The sequence below is a fragment of the Alligator mississippiensis genome, chromosome 5 (assembly GCF_030867095.1).
Source record: "Alligator mississippiensis isolate rAllMis1 chromosome 5, rAllMis1, whole genome shotgun sequence".
NCBI lineage: Eukaryota > Metazoa > Chordata > Crocodylia > Alligatoridae > Alligator > Alligator mississippiensis.
In genome coordinates, this window is record NC_081828.1 from 172,372,452 (window position 1) to 172,394,026 (window position 21,575).

General features: G+C 37.2%; 1 protein-coding gene across 2 annotated transcripts in view; it reads left to right on the top strand.

The window, feature by feature from the left end:
* Positions 1-21,575, top strand: part of SLC25A13 (solute carrier family 25 member 13) — a 136,330-nt gene that overhangs the window by 94,992 nt on the left and 19,763 nt on the right. For both annotated transcript variants that reach the window (XR_009462647.1, XM_014603112.3), the window contains exons 12-14: positions 955-1,007; positions 1,973-2,053; positions 19,561-19,701. Coding sequence is in view for 1 of the 2 variants with exons in the window: in XM_014603112.3 (XP_014458598.2) it covers positions 955-1,007; positions 1,973-2,053; positions 19,561-19,701 (275 nt within the window). In the remaining variant the exon portion in view is untranslated. The remainder of the gene's footprint in view (positions 1-954; positions 1,008-1,972; positions 2,054-19,560; positions 19,702-21,575) is intronic.

Consider the following 21,575-nt stretch of genomic DNA (forward strand, 5'->3'; position numbering starts at 1 on the left):
GAAAACAGGATTATGAGAACAGCCTTCTCACCCAAACAGAAAATTGAAGAGAATTGCAAATATTAGATTTAGTGCATCTTCCCCAGGAGTGTGCAGTTTCTGTTACAGAAACAGTTGAAGCCTGCTCCTACAATCGTGTGTGTGTAATTACTTGCTGCAGCTGCATATAGTGCCATGAAACACGCTTCTAACCAAGTCCCTTCTTAAGTTTTTTCTGCACCTTTTTGGAATTGGATGCAACTAAATTCTTGCGAAAATAGCCTGCCTTCTGTTTCCTTAATATGAACAACCTCTGGTTAGATTCACACTTCCAACTTCACAGATAAGGGTTTTAAACAGGAGAAATAAGAAATGTCATGTACTGGCAGCTAAATACTATAACTCGCAATGTGTAAGAACTAGAAGCTAAGATTTTTAGATTAAGTTCCTGATTAGAATGTAGCTATACAGCATGCTTGACTGTGTTACTTTACTGTGCTCTCTTTTTGTATCCGTTTGGGAGATCCCTGCTAACTTATGTCATTGTTTTATACCGGCAAAATAGTTTACTATCTTGATTTTTAAAATGAAGGCAGCTTGTTTCCTATTGAAGGAGTTACTTACTTAAACTTGTGTGTTGAAATAACAAAAAACATTTTTTTAAGCACAGAAGAAGACTGAATTATATTTGGTAAACCTACATTGGTTATAGATTTTACATTGCTAATACTAGTAGTTTACTTTACCCTTAAAGTAACTTAAATGCAGATAGGAAGTTACTTTGACATTATGTGGCAGCAAAAAGTTTGTTCTTGAAATGGAATGTTTAAGTACTCTCATTAAATGTAATAGCAGAAAATTGCCTAAAAATTGCCCCCATTTCTAGGTGGTGATCTTTGCATAAAGCTGTTGATTTTGTTAAGTTAATACTAAGTTATTTAATACATTTAAGCTCTCTCTTTTTCATGTTTACAGGTCTTTTACCACAATTATTGGGAGTAGCCCCAGAGAAGGCTATAAAACTTACAGTAAGTCTGAGAGCAGTGGTTTTGTATTTAGCCAGAATTTGAATATCTGGATTTCTTAAGAGAACACTTTTCTGTTTTTTGTCCTTTAGTGTACTGGAGTATGTGTTAGTATACTTCCTGGGTTTTGTTAGATAAGGGTACAGCAGTTGGTCATATCTCACCTGTGGGCATTACAAATGACATACTTGCATTTGTGAAAAGGGTCTGATTGAAACCTAACATTTTAAGGTTTATTTCAAAAGGTATAAAGTCTGCATAATTTTCTAGTTTTGCTCTTTGTTATGAAATAGTACAGACCTTGATTTTTTTTTGTTTCTTGTCACAAAGAAATAGATCTTTTGTTTTGTTGTTTCCCTTAACCTGTATTTCTGTGTTTAATTCCTAGGTTAATATAAGTAGTGCTGGCATAACAAAGAACTCTGCTATGAAAGGAACCTGTTGCCATGTATTCTTCTTCTGTGCATTTACTGCTCTTTAGCATTTAATTTTAGATGTCTTGAATATTTTGAAGGCATTAAAATGTTCTCAATATAACCTAATCATAACACATTGTTTATACACAAAAGCCAGTAATGCACATTTTTTAAAATTAAGCTACCATTGCTGTAAACCTGACAGCATCTTGGAATCCAGTTTTAAATCATTTAATAGCTTTCCATTTTGGTATATATTTAGTATTGTATATGCTTACAAGTTTCTTTGAGATTCCTAAGTGGTAAGTATTAAATGATTTAAAACTGTGTTCCATGATGCTAAAAGCTGTTCCTTGAAAGAATGGCATTAGTCAGTTTTGTAATGTTTTGTATACGATGTCAGATTGATTTAATATTGTTGGTTGTTTGGTAGTTCAGTGAGGGATATAACATTTGGATTGATTTTAATTTTCAAATAAATTTGCACTGAATTTATATTTAAACTGCACTTTCCTATCATTATTTATTGGCTTTCATAACATTTTTCTTAAGGTTAATGATTTTGTGAGAGATAAATTTATGAAAAAAGACGGCTCAGTCCCATTGGCAGCAGAAATTCTTGCTGGCGGATGTGTAAGTACCTCCTTTACATTTCCTACATTTGTGAGAGATTTAAGTATTTAACATATGATGAAACTGTGTGGACTAAGGCTTGTGTTTAACCACAGATCCAGTACAAGAACAGAATCTGCTAGAGCAACTCAATTCTTTCCTAGATAGTCCAACCGTTCTTGATGGAAGGGTAAATGTTTCTGTGCTTCTTGCCTGTTAAATTCTCCATGTAATTCCTCACAGCTTAGAAGTTGTTTCCTTAATAAAAGCACATTGGCTGGAGCTTGTGGTCTGAGCAGGATTCATGCTAACCTTTCCAGAAGTTAATGATTAGTGCATTATTTCACTGTGGTACCCGCCCACCATGGCACGCACCCTAAAGATGTATTGCACCCACTAATTTTCACTTTTTTCAGTGAGACTAGCTTTGTAAATGGCAAAAGCTACTTGTGCTTCTATGTGTTCGTGGCAGACATGGGTTGTGTACTGTTAACTCATTGCATAATGTATTCATGAATGTAGGTTGTATTTAAATTCCACCGCTTTAAAAGGCATTTTTTCCTTGTACAAAATAGTATCTTAATGAACAATAAATGATTCATTTTGTATATGACAGTATTTTACATTTTGGTTTAGTGTGGTCTATTCACGCTAAAGCTCGCTTTATCTGGTGTATTGATTATGTTCAAGTAAATGTAAATACTTGAAGTAAAATGAACTCTTGTTCAAAGACTAGTGCACTTTAAAGATAAAGAACGCTGTTTATTTAAACTGGCTTTGATCACTGGGGCAGTGCAGGGGCCGATATATTTTCAATCTAACTTTACGTTTCTGCTGTCATAGGACACATGAGGTCAGGTTTTAAAGCAGGTCCTACCTGTGCTAAAAACTTCACTAAACAACAACTAAAAACTAAAGTATTCTATCTTAACATCAAGAGGTGTAGAGCTTCGTTCTGTACATGCTTTCAAAGAGTACACTATGGTTACCTAAGCCTCAGGGTGAAGTTTGTTTGAATGAAATGCAGGCTGAGAAGTTCTGGCTTTCTGAAATTCTCATGAGATGAGGCAGGATTTGGCTGCTGTCTGACTGCTCCTTCTGTTTGATCACTGACCTGTCATAGACTGCCAGGTAGGATCCCCTTGTTCTGTAACTTTAGGAGCATTCAGGAGGGAATAAAAAGAATGTGGGTCTTTAAAGTGCTAAATAAAAAACACACAGTAAATGAGAGGAAAATGCCGTAAAGTACTTGTGGATGCAAAGCTTTTGTCCTGCCCACTAGGAAAAATGTTGTGAACATAACTTTATCATACTTCATTCGGTACGAATCTTCAAATTTAACTTTGTGTCTAATTGAATCTTAAGGGTTTCTTTAGTAACACTAACTCTTTCACTGTGCCCTATCATATGCGAGAACGCAGTGAGAAGCTGTTGTACTAGCTTCACTGTAAATAAAGGCTCTGCTTTAAGAGGAAAATGGCTTGAGAAATATTTTTAAAATGCTGTAAATGTTGGATTATGCCAGTTGGTATTTGAAATATAACATTAATAATGAGATTCTACATAAAGTTCTCTCAGATGTAGCAAAATGCCCTGAGTCGTCTTTAATTAAAAAGTGTTTCACTTAAGTGGATAGTTTAGTGCCAGACAGCTAGGTTGCAACTTGTCTTCCTGCAGGTGGTCTCAGGTATTTTTGTGTACCTGTTTCAGGTATAAAGCACAGATTTATCATCAGAAGTGATGCCCAGTTATTGGGGAAAAGGATATCCACTTCCCTAGCTGGATCTAAATGTAAGCTTAGAATATGAGACACCCAGGGTAGGATTTTCAAAACTTTCAGCACTACATTGGCCTTTGATTTCATTGGCACTCCTAAGTTTTACACTGACTGCAGTGGGAATAGAGTGAGACTGGTACCGAATGCTTTTGAAAATCCTACCTTAGACTTTTACTTTAATGTTAAACAAAAATCATCTTTTACAACCGAGGCAAATATAGACCCGGTCTTGGTTCTTTGTCAGTCATGATCCTACAGAAGTTTTCCAAGTGTGTCATGATTCATCTTAAATGGGGAGGGCAACCACATTAGGGAAATCTACAGTCTTTTAAGGTAAAATCTTAGTATTTTGGTTTAGATCCAGCCGTGAACATATTTTAACATTCAGCTCTAAGGAAAGGGATGACCAAATGGCTCAAGGAACTCCAGCAAATGTTTGGCCTTTCAGTAATACAAAGGGCTTTGAAGGGGTCAGTATCACCTGAGCAATTCCACTCTGCTGTTTGTCCAACCATTGCCAGGCGTTGACTTTTAAGTCCCTTGGGAGCTCACCTTGCATCATAATTACTGAGAATTAGTACACATGGCTGACTTTTGCACTTGTAACTAAAGCTGCTTGTTTCATTGAACAAGCCTTTTTCTGTTTTGTAAACTGTTTTCTCTCCTGCAAAAAAAAATGCAGAAAAATCTTTGCCTCATGACCTCATGGTACTTAGTTCAGCTAACAGCCTGTTTCATAGTTTTTATTTATGTGAAGATGAAAGTGGTAACTTGTCTGAGATTTAAAAAAAAAGTCCTAAAACACAATTAGAAATATAACCTTTATAGATTATATTTGCTACAGTGGCTTGAGGAGAGTTGATGTATAAATTACTCTGTTGAATCAGATATTCTAAATTTTGTTTTCTCATTTCAAAGGTATTTTGTTACTGTGAAGTCTGCTGGTATTTTGCTACTGTGAAGCTATTTATTATAATGTATTAATATTTATTATAATATTAACATTATTATAATGTATTAATATTTATGCAACAGTCATTTGCACAGTGCTCTACAGTCCTTATGAGATGTGCTCCCTACCTTATATTTGGTGCTATTGTGGGAGTCCTTGTGGGATTCCTGCAGTTTATGGGAATCCTGAATGACCTCTCAAGAGAGTCTGCTGTCTAATGACATAGTGCTATGCTAAAGGTGTGTAAAGGAAGGACAGGCTAATTTCTTCCAATTTAAAAGTGAAAAATGTGTCACATGTTTGTCCTAATATCATAGAATCCTTGAAGGCAGTTGCAATAAGAGGATGAGTTTATGGCTGTAAGTGCAGCCTGAGCTCCTTTCATAATGGCAATAATCTTTAGTTTCAAAATGAAAAGCATTTTTCTTTCCATCTTTCAATTTATTTCACAGTGGTAACTGTTCTAAAGAAAGGTACTGACATGTAAACCTTAATGAGAGATACTACATCATTAACAATATACTACTAAGAGAAGGGGAGCAACAAAATGTAGAAGATTGATTATATTTTGATAAATGATTATTCGTATAGCGTGTAGCTGCATATTGCTGTTAAATGATGAACACATTTTAAGTAAATCAAGCCCTCCTTTTGGGGCATAATCACTATTGAGAAGTTGTATTTGCATAAATGACTTGGACTTGTTTGTTCGTAAAAAGATACCTCTGTTATGAGCATTCTGTTTGTTTTCTTCTATATTACAATTTTCTTTCTAAATGAAATGATGGCAGAATGAACAACTTGACATGCTAGTCCCTTTCTTTGGAACAATACAAGTTGGTCCTGGTAGCCAGGAAAAAAAAGAAGGCGAAGTTTCACAGTAAAATATACTGAAAAATCCCTGGATTCTTCATTAGCAAGAATAGGAAAAAGAAAAGCAGTACTACTGAAAGAAATCAGCTAAAGAACATCTCTGAACTGTATAAATATCCATATAAAACAGTGACCTAAAGTTTAGCAAGAATTGTTACAAACAATGTTTTTTGCCTTTTAATGAACATACGCTATCTCTGTGTGTGCTCTCTATTACCCAGTTTAAATCATGTAGAAAAGTATGACCACATGTCCCAGACAGATCTGCTTTTATATAGGCTGTCAGGACTGTTTTAGATGCGTTTCAGAGGCATTATCATTGTTACAATAAAGTTCAAATATACTGGATGTGCTTGGACAATCTTAACTCTGAAATGGAATGTAAAAATTAGGTATTGGTATGTATGATTCACAGATTTGCATAACCAGAAAGTATGCACAGTCCCATCCAAAATTAATTTTAAAAAGTGGCATGCAATGCAATTCCATGTAATTTGTGTCAAACAATTAATCCTACTGAAAAATGTTATATTATTACTTACAGTGTTGCTTTTTGTTATGGAAGGCAATAAGGATGAGTCCAGTGATGTCCTATGAATTATGTTCGTTCTCTCTCTAGCATTTGTAGTCAAGGTAGAAAGCAGAGGGACTCCAACTCCCAGACCCTTGGATGTCTTGCCTGCAAGCATCCAGAAAGTTTGACACGACTCTAGACTAAAGGAAACTGGAGGTGCCATTCTTGTTTTCAGTGTGCAGAAACTTAAATCTGATAAACTTATTTTATTTGGCAGGGAAGTCTGGGTTATGGATAAAAAGAAATTCACTGCTATATGCCAGGAAAAAATTGGGGGGCAGCGGTAGGGGAGAGAGAGAGAGAGAGAGTGAGTGACATGCCTCAGAAAAAAAATATAAAACAATATCTTTTTTATAGCTTCAAGTTCTGGTACAGTTTGTTTAGATAGTGAAACAACAGTATTCTTTATGATTGCCAGGATTAACTGTGAAAGGAAATGGAGTGCACTTTATGAACTCTTAACAGATTAACTCTGAGGGCTGTTCTCTCTTCCATACATGCGTATAACTTCCATTAGTGTCTTGTTTTAAGGGGGGACTTTGTTGGATCTTAGCTTCTTTTCATCACCAATTCAAATTAAACTTGTCTGTTTATTAACTTAAACATCTCTGAATATAAATGCCTCTTTATTTAGCTGCAAATAATATACCCTTCTCTTATGACTTACTGTGTATGCATAAATTCTAACTATATATGAGCCATACAGCTCTAGTACATGTATATGGCTCCAGACCCAAATTTAATTTAACAGGTGCTACCTGGTCAATCTAGATGTATTTCAGGACTTTTACATTTGAATTATTTCCAGTTAATTTTTCATGCAACATTAGTTATAGGCACTATATTGCAAGGCCAGGGGTAGTTTTTTCAGGGTGCTATACCTAGGGTATTATTTTAAATACAAGTGGGGGAGCTCACAGCATAGTTTTCCTCCATCTTCATCTCTCTGCCTCCTAATCCCCCCCCCCCCCCGTGCTTGTAGGTGTGGATTGTATTTTTCTAATAATTCTGACTTTTCAGCCTAGCCGTACTTGTTTAAAATTGCCTTTCCTATTAACATTAATTATACCTATGAAATACCTGTTCAAAGTGGTGATTTCTGTACAGTTTCATATTTTTTCTTTATCTTGTAAATTTAATGTACATCTTTATATGATATTTGCTATGAAAAATCAAAAATACTAATTTTTTCCAATAATATTTTTTACAGATCATAAAACAGTTGGGGAAAGGGGATTAAGCTAACTGTTTCAAACAGTAAAAACAGAGTATCCATGGACTAAAGGATACTGTTTCTCCAATGAATGTGCTTAAATACTTGGAACATTGTTTTACTGTTCGTTTGGCAACAACCACTTGGAAAGTTCTAGCGTTGGCAAGATATTTTATTGCCCCAAACATGGTTTTTTAAGTTACTACTATTTATCTCCTCTTCACCTTCCTGTTCCCTTTAACGAAGTCGAAGCTTTTAATATTTACCAGTACTGATCAAAAAAGAAAAAAATCCACAAACCCAAATCAGGAATTTAAAATCTAATTTTCAGATAGAAAAGTGAAGCTATTTATGATGTGACCAAAAAATAATAGGTCACAGTTTTAATACGATTGCCAAACCTTAAGACATGGAAGGTCTGTAAATCATTAAATGATATTCCGTGTAGTCAAAATAGACAAGTACAGCAGACAGAGCCAAATGTTAACATATTTGACAGGTCTGTAACCTGATTGCTTTTATAATGCCAATCAAGTAGGGTCCACTTTGATTTCTTGGCTAGGCTTCTGAAGAACTGTCTTACCTATAAAGTGGAAAATATCAGATCTACTATTTTTTCCACGCAGAACTGGTCAGAGCTTGTAAATAAACCATTTTTTTCTGTTTAGCCACGTCATTAAGAAATTATTGTGAAGACATTTCAACGTGTATCTGTTGTCTCAGAAATCATAATTAAAAAGCAGTAGTAATATGCTTTTTTCTGTTTAAACATAGTAATTATAATCCCATTTACAAGGTTTTTACAGTGAATGTTTGAAGGAGCCAACTTCACAGTTTATTCTACATGTGGACATTAATGAGAGTGCAACATTCTCAGCATTATAAGCCATCCAAATTTAAAATCTCTTCACCAGAGCTAGAGAAATTCCAAAACAAGTCAGGTTAGATTGGAGGAAATGTAGCTCTAACTGGCAATGTCCGTATGACTCCTGTGCTGGGCTTACTCATCACTGATCAGTGATCATAAGCAGAGCAAGTTACTCACATAGTAACAGTATGTATATGCTGTATGTAATGTGCATTGTTGCTAGTACTGGAACCCCTACTAGGAATGGATGAGCAGTAGCAGCTGAAAAGGCAGAGCCCTATACTTGGTGTAAGAGAATAAGGAGAAATTTCCTATCGTACAGGATGTGAGTAGAGCACCTGCTGAGAAGAGAAAAGCAGACAAGAAAAGGCTGGTTCGGGTATCTCCCCTAGATCTGGTAGGAAAACAGATAAAATAGCCTTATGAAAATCTTAGGAAAGATGGTTATATCAGTTTCAAGGGCTCAAAGTTGATTTGTTTTTCTTCAAAATCCAGGGTGTATTAATCTGTCTGAAATAATTGTCAAGAAGACTTCTTTTTTTTTACAAAACCCACGATTTTCCATTTTCAATTGATGGTTTAACCAAAACTTCTAGTTTGTGGGTAATTAAATACTTTGTTAAAAATTAGGTTAAAATTCATTTAAAATATTAATGAAAACTATAATAATGTAAAATTTGTTTACATTTTCATTATTTTTTTTCTCAGGGAAAAAGATTACTTTTCATTTGAAACAGTCCAACCCACTCTTATCAACAAAATGCTGCTTCTTAAGGGTTCCAGCAAAAAAAAAATCTTAATATGTCCTGGCTCTTAGGTGTTTGGCATGTTTTTCAAGCCTAGGGTTAACTAATCTGGCAGAGTTGAATTTCCTAGAACCAAATAGACAAGATGGGATTTGAATACAGAAAGGCATGCGTCTTTCCAGGACCCTTTTTTTTGAACTTTTTGTTATTTGATCAAGGCCTGTAAAGAGGGTTTGAGGCACTGGACTGTTACTCAGTGAATCTGTTCTGCATCTGATTGATTTTTCCTGTCTCCCACCTTTTGAGTATCTTCATTAGATTGCAGTTGAAAGAGACAAAACATAGAGCTAGTTTTTACTATGTGTATGGACTCATGCCCTTAATTAGGATTACTAAGTACATATAAAAATCAATAGTAAAAGAGGTGCTTTGTAACTGTCAGGATGTAAGGACCCCATGGATTTTTCTAAACCAGTGGTTTTCAACCTCTGGTCCGCAGGCCCCTGGGGGTCTGCAGACTAAGGGATCTGTGAAAGATGACTATGATCAATCAAAAATATGTGAATACCCATACTTACAATTCAAGGGGTCCATACATCCATTCAGAAATGTTTAGGGGTCAGCAAATGAAAAAAGGTTGAAAACCACTGGTCTAAACCATTTACCCGGTAGACCATTCATAGTTGAAGTAGACATTGAAACAGTTAAGTTTGATGGTTTGGAAAAGTGACAACATATCTGGATTTTTTGGATGGAGTTAGGGTAATTATTACATGTGCTTTATGTAATGTCTAGAAAACCAGGAGTTACTGTTAAAAAGTCAGCAGTATTTACTGTTGACATTTACTGCAGTATTTCTCTGTTGTTTTATTTCAGGTAAGAAATAAGTGCTACACTCTAGACAGCACTATTGGGAATTGTTTTCCGTTCTTTTTTTGTAATAGTTATGAATGTGGAAGTCTTTGGTATTTTTTTCCTCCCTACCCCCCCCAAATTAAAATTATAACATTTTAAAAAAATCTTTATATTGCACATATAATCTTTATATATAGAACCTGAAGCTGTTAGGAAGTTTGGGTCCTATTGCACAAACATAATACACAACAGCCCCTTCCCCAAACAGTTTGCTGTCTAAATGACATGATGTGACCAGGAGGATGAACTGAACAAGTGAGCTGGGTGTGATGGAGATGGGAGGCCCGAGAGGTGGGGTAGTAGATGATTGGTAGTTTTTGAACTATTCTTAGTCAGTAAGAGTAATCACAGCTGTCCACATCGCTAGCTATTATCCAGCTGTATGGTGCTACATTTACTGAAGAGGTAACTTCTGAGTGGGGTATTGATGGAAGGTGTGCAGCCATCTGCAATATGTCAATCTGCATACATCCTTAGTGGGTAGAACAGAAAAAAAGAGCAACAGAGATCATGGGCTAGAGAACATGAAGATAACTTTGGGGCTGCTAAAATCTTATTTCACGTTTACTAAAAAAGTATTATTGATTATAACATCTGCGGAAAGGAAAAACAAGTGAGTTTTTTTGGGGGGGAGGGGCAGGATCTTTTAAATCTCACCACATAAAATCCCACAAAACTTGCTTCTAGATAATTACCATATTTACTCCTATCCAAGACAACTTTGAATTTAAGACAACCCCCAATAATTAGGTTCTACATATGGAGAATTTACAAAAGAGCATAAGAAATGTCATAATGGATCAGATCAGTGGTCCATCTAACCCAGTATTATGTCTCTTAACAGTGGCAGGCATGGATGCTAGATGGAGAGCATTGAACTGGATAGATCGAGAGTGATGTATCCCCTATCTATTACCGTCCCTGGCATTATTGGTTAGAGGTGCCAGAGGAAACATTTTCAACCATTCTGTTCAACAGCTATTAACAGTTCCATTATCCATGAATTTATCTAGTTTATTTTTTAACCTGGCAATGCCTTTGGCCTTCGTCACCTCCTGTGGCAGGTGCATTCCAAAAGTTAAGTACACGTTGCATAAAAATACTTCCTCTTGTTAGTTTTAAACCTTTCTTTTTTTCAATGGCTTTCCCTTAGTTCTAGTATTCTGGGTCTTGGGTGAACAACAGTCCCCTGTTCACTTGGTCCAAACCCTTCATAATGTTATAGACCTCTATTGTATGTCCTGTCAGCCTTCTTCTTTCCAAACTGAAGAGTCCTAGCCATTTTAGTCCTTTAGTATGGGTTGCTCTTCTCTTTACGTTTTCCAATTCTACTATATCCTTTTTGAGATGCAGAGATCAGACCTGCATATAGTATTCAAGGTGTTTGCATACCATGGATTTCTATAATGGTACAACGATGTTCTCCATTTTGTTTTCAGTACCCTTCTTAATGATGCCCAACATTTTATTGACTCTTTTGGTTGCCACCATACATTGAGCTACCATTTTTAGAGAACTATCTACAGTGACTCCAAGGTCTCTTTCCTGAGTTATAACAGCTAGTTCAGGACCTAGCTTTGTGTATGTATAGTAGAGGTTATTTTTCCCCATGTGCATTACCTCAAACTTGTCAACATTGAAGTTTATTTGCCATTTATTTTTCACTCTGCAGCTCCTCTCTGTCAGATTGGGACTTGACTGTCAGGAATAATTTGGTATAATTTGTTATAATTTTTCATGTATACCATCTGATTACTGGAGGGTTGTCTTGTATTCATTTCCTCCTCACACCGCTATAGCATGGAAAGCAGCGGCAGAGAGGGGCAAGAGGACTGATTTCCTGCCTGTTCCCTTCTCCCCGCCCCACTTGTTCCCCCTACCAAATGCATTCTCTGCTCCTGTGCCTGTGGCCTCTGTTCCCCTACCTCTCCCCCCAGAGCCTCCACCCCCCTCTCCCCAGCTGTTTACCATCAGGCACAGCTCTGGTCCCATTCTGGCCTGGGGCATGGAGCACAAGGTAGGTGTAGTGGCAGCAGTCCCAGGATGCTGGAGCAGGGCAGGCAACTGCAACTCCAAGCCCAGGGCAGGAGTTGGAGCTCCAGAGCTGGAGTTGCAGCAGCTGCTTGCTCCCTTCTCCTTGTACTCAGATCCAAGACCAAGGCTTTTCCCTCCATGTTGATAAGGCGAAAATACTTAATTTTGGATTCAGGTAAATACAGTAAGTTATTCTCCAGAATTTACATGTCATCCTTTTAGCAATTTCCACATGCGAAGATATTTAGAAGTGCTTTTGATTCATTGAATTGGTAAGTATATAGATACCTTGCTCCAGTAAGATAAGAAATGCCTATTCTTTTTAACGTAGTGGTGGTAAAGACCTCTTTATAACCATGCGGTGCTCACTAGATGATTTTGACTAGATAGCAAAGTCTAAAACAATTTTACTTATTTCTTCCACTGATATGTAGTTAGGCGATATATATGTAAATAAAGTATATTAACTTTTTTCCCTATAGTACAAAATGTATTTTTCCTTTGTCTGCTGGAAAATACATAGACTGTTTCCTTTCCTCCTTTTCCACTCAGGGAGCAGAGGGAAAAGGATATGATAGGCACGTGTATACTACTGTACAAGGTTATACTGCCATCGAGAGGTGTTTAATGATATCATAATTTCCCAGATCAGAGTGGAGTCACATTAAGAGAAGCTCTAAAGCTTAAAACAATCCTTTGTTTAAATAATCCACTTTAACCCGTATACTTATAAAATATTTGACATGCCTTAATATTATATATTTGTTGTTTGGCATAAAACTGAAAGTTTTATATATACATCCATATACTTATAAAATATTTAACATGCTTTAATATTATATATATAAATAATATTAGGGCATGTTAAATATTTTATAGGTATATGGATGTATATATAACTTTCAGTTTTATGCCAAACAACAAATAAAAAGTACAAATACTGTTTGGTCGTATATAAAGTATTAAGAATCACTTTAAGTTGTAAGCTCAAATGATACTGTAAACGGAGACTTAGACATGTTATGTCTTTAGTTCAGGTGCTAGATACTTGTAGTGTATGTCTTTAGTTTAGATGCTTGTACTGAGGTCCTGTGGTGCGTTTTCTATATAGCCTTTGTGGTATGAATGCCTGCAAATCAATCTCACTCCTCACAAGATGATGCTATTTTATTGACTACACATTTTTTCCTGATAATCTGAAATAGTACAGAAATGATGATTTATGTATTGTAGTAATATCATAATGGGTTTCTGAGTAAAATGTAAAATGACTTGGGAAGGAGGAAGGATTTCAGTACAGTGATTGAATGCATTTAGACTGACCCCATCGTGGGTTATACTGACCCAATTACGACACACCCTTTAAAGACCAATCTTGTAGATAATTTAGAGGGAATTTTTACTTGAAGGATATTGTGTGTAAAAGCAGTATCCTTGCTTTTTCAACTAAGAATGTGAAGTTTTAACTTGCTGTTTAGATAAGCTGAAAAAATTCAGAGTTAAAGAAGTGTGAAAGTTTTAAGACTAAATGCAGAAAAAATAGGGGTTGCTAGGATATAGTAGAGAGAAGGCATATATTAAACTGTTAGTAAAAATTTACCCAGAAGGGATCATGTAATATGGTGCCCATGAAGGGGGGAGACAATTTAAGCTTGAGGTGAGTTGTATTTAATTGCATTTTATTCTTTGATAGTTTCAGAGCAAGCACATTGTTGACAATATCTGCCTTTTTGAAAGACTCATGTAGATACTAAATATTATTACTGGAGCCTGTCTGGCATCGAATTTCTACTGAAAAGTTTTTTTTAAAATGACATTTTTAAGCTCCTAACTACTTTTGCCAAGTAAACTGACAGGAGCCAATTTTGCACAAGGTTTAATCTGTGTGTAAATAGACAATACCAGCATGTACAGTGGGTTGAAGAAATGGGTGATTCACTTCATTTCAGCTAGTCTAAAAATGCTGTATGGAGAAAGGAAGGATGTTCTTATGATTTCAGTTGGTAGACTGGGGTTTAGGGATATGGATGCTATTATTGGCACTGCCATGGGCTGATTTTGCAACTCTGGGCATGTAACTTGATCTCTCCACTAAAGAGTCCTTATTTATTAACTTGGGGCAATGGCTCTTACATCGCAAAGGCATTGTGAGAGAACAGCCATTAAAATCTGGGAGGCACTAATATGCTATGGTGATGAGTGCCATATTAAACTGCAGAGAATACATGAAATAGAAAGTAATCTACACCGTCTCTATGTTAGGCATTTTTTCCTCTAAAATATTGCACAGTTGACAGTAGAAGCTCCATGTGCTAATGTAGACAAGCTACAGACAGCTACTAATATACATGACTAGAGGACATTATGGTTGAGGCACCACGCTCATCTGCTTATGGAATCACTGGAGCTGCGTCAGTGCTACCTTGTATAGGTCTGCCTTGCATATTACAATTTGAACAGGAGGGGAAGCTGAGGGTGGGCAGAACCTCTTTCTGGACATTGTACTCAGGTGCTGTCTGGCTCATTTTGCTGCCTGAGGTTCATTTTTACAGCACAATAAGGATATTACATCTCTGGTGCAATGTACACCCCCCCACCCCCCATGTAAATGGCAACAGTGTTGGCCTTACATGAGGACAGAGATTTAAAAAGGTTTTGTTGGAAGTTTCTCTGGCTAAACCTGTTTCTATCAAATAACATGGTAGAGTGACCATGCCTGGCAGTGGCAAGTATGAGATGTTGGTCCAGGCAGGCTGCCGACCTTCCTGCTGTGATGCTGTGTCTATGTAACATAGAGATAGACTTGTTGTCAGTGTTGTTTAGCAGTGCTTAATTAGTGTGCATAAAGTACCACATGGATGTGACTGGGCTGCCTTTGGTTTAGGAATAGCGCATCATGTTTAAGGCAGTACTTCTAGGCACAGTAAATTTGCCATGGAGATGTGACCATAGATTCATAGATGTTAGGGTCGGAAGGGACCTCAATAGATCATTGAGTCCGACCCCCTGCATAGGCAGGAAAGAGTGCTGGGTCTAGATGACCCCAGCTAGATGCATATCCAACCTCCTCTTGAAGACCCCCAGGGTAGGGGAGAACACCACCTCCCTTGGGAGCCCGTTCCAGACCCTGGCCACTCGAACTGTGAAGAAGTTCTTCCTAATCTCCAGTCTAAATCTGCTCTCTGCTAGCTTGTGGCCATTATTTCTTGTAACCCCTGGGGGTGCCTTGGTGAATAAAACCTCACCAATTCCCTTCTTTGCTCCCGTGATGAACTTATAGGCAGCCACAAGGTCGCCTCTCAACCTTCTCTTGCAGAGGCTGAAAAGGTCCAGGTTCTCTAGTCTCTCCTTGTAGGGCTTGGTCGGCAGGCCCTTAACCATACAAGGTTATGGTCTGCCTCTCTTCAAACCTTTTATATGGTTAGGATAAACACGTCACCATAACATGGCTTTTGGGTCCACAGTAATATTTTCATCTTTGAATCAGGCCTCTGTTCACAGATCTGAAGGTGCTGTTTGACTATTAACAACCCAAGACTCACTGGGTGAGAGAGGTAAGTGATAGCATGATTATTTTTGAAGATTGGAAACTGAAATGCAGGAACACTAACACTTAACACTACAAATACCATAAGAAGTCAAACTGGGCATGAAATTCTAAGTTTTAACTGCTAGATGTGCTTCTTCCAAAATACATTTGAGTGTATTCAAAAAGTTTTCTGCCTTCTTCAGTATTCTTCCTCAGAACTAGTGGATCCATCTCTAGCTTTATTCCAAAATATTGGCATTGAGACTCAACTTCTAAATAATTTTTTAAGGTGGAGGGGCAGAAAGAGGTGGCTCAATATTTTTGGTACACATCAGGGAGTTAAATTATATAAACATAACTTTAATTTCATTGTTGTCATCTTAAATTTTGGTTTCTGGGACATTAAAGAAAATTAAATCGTGCATCAAGAATATGCCTTATTTTGTGCTAATATAGATCAATTATACGTATTGAAGAGCCAGGCTCCTGACAACAGTCTGAAATTGGAAACAGTCTGAATTTTAGCTAAGGCATACTGCAACGTAATAAATTATTTACCTTCTTAAAAATAATTATTTTAGAGCAGGAGTGTCAGCTGTATGGCTTGCACAGCTGTATAGTTTGGCCCATCAGGCTTGTAGAGGGCTGAGAATTGAGGTGGGTCTTGCCACTGAAGTCCAGGGCACGGGGTCCTATTGGGGACATGGTGGTGTGGAGGCTGAGCAACAGTTGCACTGTCACAGCTGCTTCCCCTACTTGCTCCACTGCTACTGCTGCATCTGGCCTGCAAGGAGTCCTGGGTGAGATATGGCCTGGAAAGTGGGATGAGGTGGACACCACTTTTGTAAAGGAGCAAATGTCTTAAAATATGGAAGTTTTAGATAGTTGTTTCTACTACTTTCTGTAAAGGAGACTTACTCCACAGGAGTTTACTCTGATATGGTATAGAGAGGAAGGACGAGTTGGTCTGTGCTACTACAAACCTACAAATGTCTGTAACACACCCTGTGTAGGATTTTTTTTTTTCTTTTCTGACATGAAAAATACTTAATTGTCTGTGCAGGCACTTGGTATTTTTGCTGCTTGGCATTATGGTGAAATGTAAATTGCTTATATAATAAAGTTTTTCCAAGAGTTTTAAGTTATAGTTTCTGGTATCATATTAGGGAGAGAACATCATAGGGTCATAGGAAGGTAGGGCTAGGAGGGGATCTAGTCCAGCCCACTATCCAAGGCAGGATCATCTATGACTAAGCCATCCCAACCAAGTTTGTCCAATCTGCTCTCAAAATTTTCCAAGGATGGAGATTCTACAACTTCTCTAGGTAGCCTGTTCCAGTGCTAGGCCACTTATAGTCAGAAAGTTCCTCTTAAGCTCCAGCCTAAACTTCCTCTGCTGCTGTTTGACGTGACTGTTCCTAGTCCTGTCCTCTATGGCCACAGAGAAAAGCCCATTTCCATACTCGCTGTAATCACCCTTCAGGTATTTGAAAACTGTTATCAAATCCTCTCTCAGTCTTCTCTTCTCCAGACTAAATAACCTTGGTTCTTACAGCCTTTCCTCATGTTGTACTGCCCAGGCCCCTAATCATTTTTGTTGCTCTGTGCTGGACTTTTTTTAAACCTGTCCACAACTTCCTTGAAGTGTGAGGCCCCTGACTGGACACATTACTCGAGGTGAGGCCTCACCAGTTCTGAATAGAAGAGAAGAATCAGTTCCCTTCATTTGCAAGTGACACTCTTGCTAATACAACCCAGTATCTTGTCGGCTTTTTTTGTAACAAGAGCACACTCTTGGCTCATATTCAGCTTATGGTTTACTGTAACCTCCAGGTCCTTCTCTGTAGTACTGTAACCTAATCATTCATTCCCCAGTTTGTATTTGTGTGTGTAATTGTTCTATCCCAAGTGCAGGACCTTGCACTTGTCCTTGTTCAATTTCATTTGGTTGATTGCAGACCATTTTTCCAGTCTATTTAGATAGTGGCAGATTTGGCTATTTTATCATTAGTATTTTTGTTTGAACAATGTTTCATGATAAAAATGCATAACTAAAGTCAGTACATGCTGAAGAATTTATCCTAATTTCTAATGGCAACAAGATTAGCAGTTTTATACGTACCAGTACTCTGGTTTGGTAAATGCAGTAAAGTTAAAATTATGCCAATTTGAAAGTCAAAACCAGTTGAGCTGCACAAGAGTTTGCTTTTTATGGTCAAAATAGGAAACATTTGAGATATTTGGGGAGTTATGTAAAGACTTTAATTTGTAACCACACAATATAAGTTCAGTGTAAGTGGTAGGCAGGACTAGTTGTTCATGCTCTTTAGTGCTCCTTCAGTACATTATTTAAGTAGCATTATTGCACATACTTTTTGTTGGAAGATGGTCAGTGTATATACCATTACTCGTTTTGAAGTATATCCCAAAGCCTGAAACAGGTGCCTCTAGCTTTTAAATGCTACAGGTCAGTGTTTCTCAGCCCTTGGGTTGTGGCCCAAAAGTGGGTCACAAAAATATACGACAGGGTTGGGAACAAACTTTAAAAATGGATCAACAGACTTTAAATATGGATTCTTCTTTAAAGGAGAAAAACATAGGAAACTATGGCTTTTCCCTTTCAGGCTGTCAGCATTCAAGCTTGCAGAAGGCTGCTTGGGATTGTTTGGGGCCCTCCAAGCCCCACACCGCTGGGGTACGTGGAGCAGGGGGCCCCCACACACCCACACACTGGGGGTAGAGAGCAGCGGGTTGGGAGTGAGGGGTACTGGGTCGAGACTGGCCATCAGTGTTTACAAATGGGTGGTCCTAGTATAAAAAAACTGGTGAGAGCCACTTGTTCAGATGATCTGTATGGTACTGGTTTTCTATGTAAATAATAATTTTATTTTTATATATGGTTTGGTTTATTGTTGTTTTTGCCCATTACTTAAAATGGGAGGGGTGGGCTGGTTGTCCCTACCTTTTGTTTCTTGTTTTTAATACAAACATTATAAGCTAGTTCAAGATGAGAGCAAAATGGTTTTGCTATATATCTGAACAAATTAATACTTGCTCAAATACCTCCTGAATGCTAGATGGATTGGAGTTTGAATGAACAATGTAACCTATCAAGAGAGAGAGCGAAACTTTCATGCAGGAATGAATGCTCAGCAAGATTTGTTTATATTAAAGTGAAAAAGATGCATCCTGCAATAGTTATAAATATGTTTAACCTTAACAGAACTTTTTGAGCTCTTGTAGTATTTGCTCATTTTTAATGACCATTGGTGTTTTAAGATCTGTTTTAAATCTGTGGGATAATTTGGCTAATTAAAGTAGCCAGATGATGTAGCTTAAGAGGAACTTTTTAAATGCATATTGAATTTTAAAACATGTTTTTGATTGATGGGTTTTTGTATTCTTACTAAATCACTTTTTTGTATAGAAAATATTAGCACAGGTATCATGCAGCTCAGTTGCTGAAGGCTAAACAAAATGGAATTTGAGGATATTCAAACTTGCAGTTTACTTTCAGAAAACAAAGGAAATCCACAGTTCCACTGCTCTAAATTCATATGTTCTCAGGCATATTCTGAACCACTGCCAATAAGTGGGAGGGAGATCTTGCCAGACCTTACTCTTCAGTAGTATGTTTTCACTTTTTAAGTACTGGCAGGCAGTTCTCAGTTTCTGTACTTAGTTGCTAATTCTTCCTTTCATTTTATTACTTGCTCTACAATGTTCTTGGCTTGTCAGTATTGTGTAAAATGATGTTGCTGAATGTTTCCTTGTAGCAGGAGCTGCGCTAGTGTCTATTCAGTACACTGCAGTGTCACTGGCATATTTCCTCCATTTCCTCATTCCGCACATCAAGTGGAGTGTAGGTGCTTTTATCTTTTGGATTGTAATGCATTAAACTAATTAACACTAAAATGCATAATTGCTAATGGCTTAAAGCAACTTCCTTCCTTGTGTAGTCAGTTATCTTGAATGTAGCAAGATCTATAGTGCTAATAATTTTAAATGATCATATGCTCATCTTTCTTTTCTCTTTGTTGCTTTCAGGCCGGAGCTTCTCAAGTAATCTTCACAAATCCACTAGAAATTGTCAAGATCCGACTACAAGTAGCTGGAGAAATTACCACTGGTCCTCGAGTTAGTGCCCTCACTGTATTGCGAGACTTAGGCTTCTTTGGTCTGTACAAGGTAACTTTAAAAAATATTGGATTTTAATTAAAAATGTTCTATGACTTTAAATTATAGAAGCCTCTGTTCATCAGATGCATTTGTTTAGTAGATTCCTAACTGTCCTGCTTAGAAAGTTGCAACTTTTCAACACCTTAACCCCAGACTAATGAAGGCTGCATGACTAAATGCATGTCTTAGATTGCACTAACATGCATCAGCTATATAGTTACCATACACAAGGTACTATATTGTCTTCCAATTCTATAGAGCCATGTAAAGAACCATAATTTTTAACTTTTTCTAATAAAGTTTTAAAGCCTTTTCTGATTCTTGAGTGGCGTGTAGCATAGTTACTTCCTAATTCTTCATTTAAATAAATACTGATAGAATATACTGTAGTATCTTCTTTTTTTTTTAGTGTTTGGCTTGTTAGGGATCCAATCGAATGCTTTCCCTTCCCTTCCCTTCCTCCCCCTACCAGTGGATAAGGGCAAGAAAGAAGGTGTAGCATATTGTGACCCTAACACAATGTTCCATAGGAATACCTGCTCTCAGAGCTGTAGAAAGATTGATGCCTTCTGACTAAAACTACTCACACTGTGTATTCATCTAATGCATACAGAAAATTATTGAAATCGTGCTGATTAGATTATCTTCTGGTATAAACTGATGCCATTTCATTGACTTCAGTGCACTGATTGGCAGAACCAGCTGGCCCAAAGCCCTAGGGATGGGAAAATCTGGGGTTGGTAGGCACAGAGAGCCTCATACTGCAACCATTACCCACATGAGTAGTCTCATTGTCCTCAATTTGTGTAAGTATGGGATGCCAGATTGGACCACTTAGTAATAAGCATAGATGGATAAGGGTTGAAGCTAATGACCTATATAGCAGATCATGATGTGGCACTCCAAATTGCTTTTACTGTGAAATCCATTATGTACAGAGGGTTCTTATTAATCATGTTCCACCCTCTCCCTGTTCCAGTTTTCCTTGCACAAGGTGATGTTCATCACTAGTTACATTACTTTTCCAGTTTTCTTTGTACAGTCCTTTAAACTGTTCTGTTAACATCACAATAAGGAAATCAGCATGAATGAGGAGATGTATGTATATTTTGACCTGGGGAGTAGTACCTAGGTCTGAATAGGACTTAATGAGGAGTTGTTTTTCCTTCCAAATTGTCTTGCTAATTTTTTGACTGTTTTACTGAAGCTGATCCTATTGTATGAACTCCCAGTAAATGACATGCTGTTGCTCAGGGCAGACATTTACAAGTGTAAATGTGGTGGTGATAGTAAACATTCCACATACCTGAGGCTATGCAGGCTTGGAGGATAGACAGCAAAGTCTGCTTACACTCACTTCAATACAATACATTTCTAATTAGAAAGAATGCCTGATTATTAGTAAAGTCCACTTAAGTCAACTAAAGTCTTGAGCAGCCACTGCTTACTGTTGAATGCAGTTGGCTTGTATTCTTTTATTTCAAATAATGTTGTTTGCTACTGGTCCTTGCTCTTTTTCATTTTATAGTTTAGCAGCTTTCGGCATAATTGTTTCCTGTTAATACAATTTTTGTTTTTTGTTGAGATGTAATGCTATTTTTAAAATTTGCTTTGCTTCCAAACATATATGCTTCTATAATCCCAACAGATTAAATTGAAGATCCACACTGGATCTTCAGCCCAGTCCCTTTGTAGATCTGCTTGAACTTGGAGCTTGTGAAAATTTGCCAATTCTGGCAGTCAGAGTAAACATCCATTGAACATACAGTTTACATGAGAGCAATAAAGCTTCCATGGACTTTACCACCAATCTTGTACAACATCTCTGACCCTAGAAGATTTACGGGTCATGCTCTGATTTCCCTTTTTCTTTAACTGAAAAG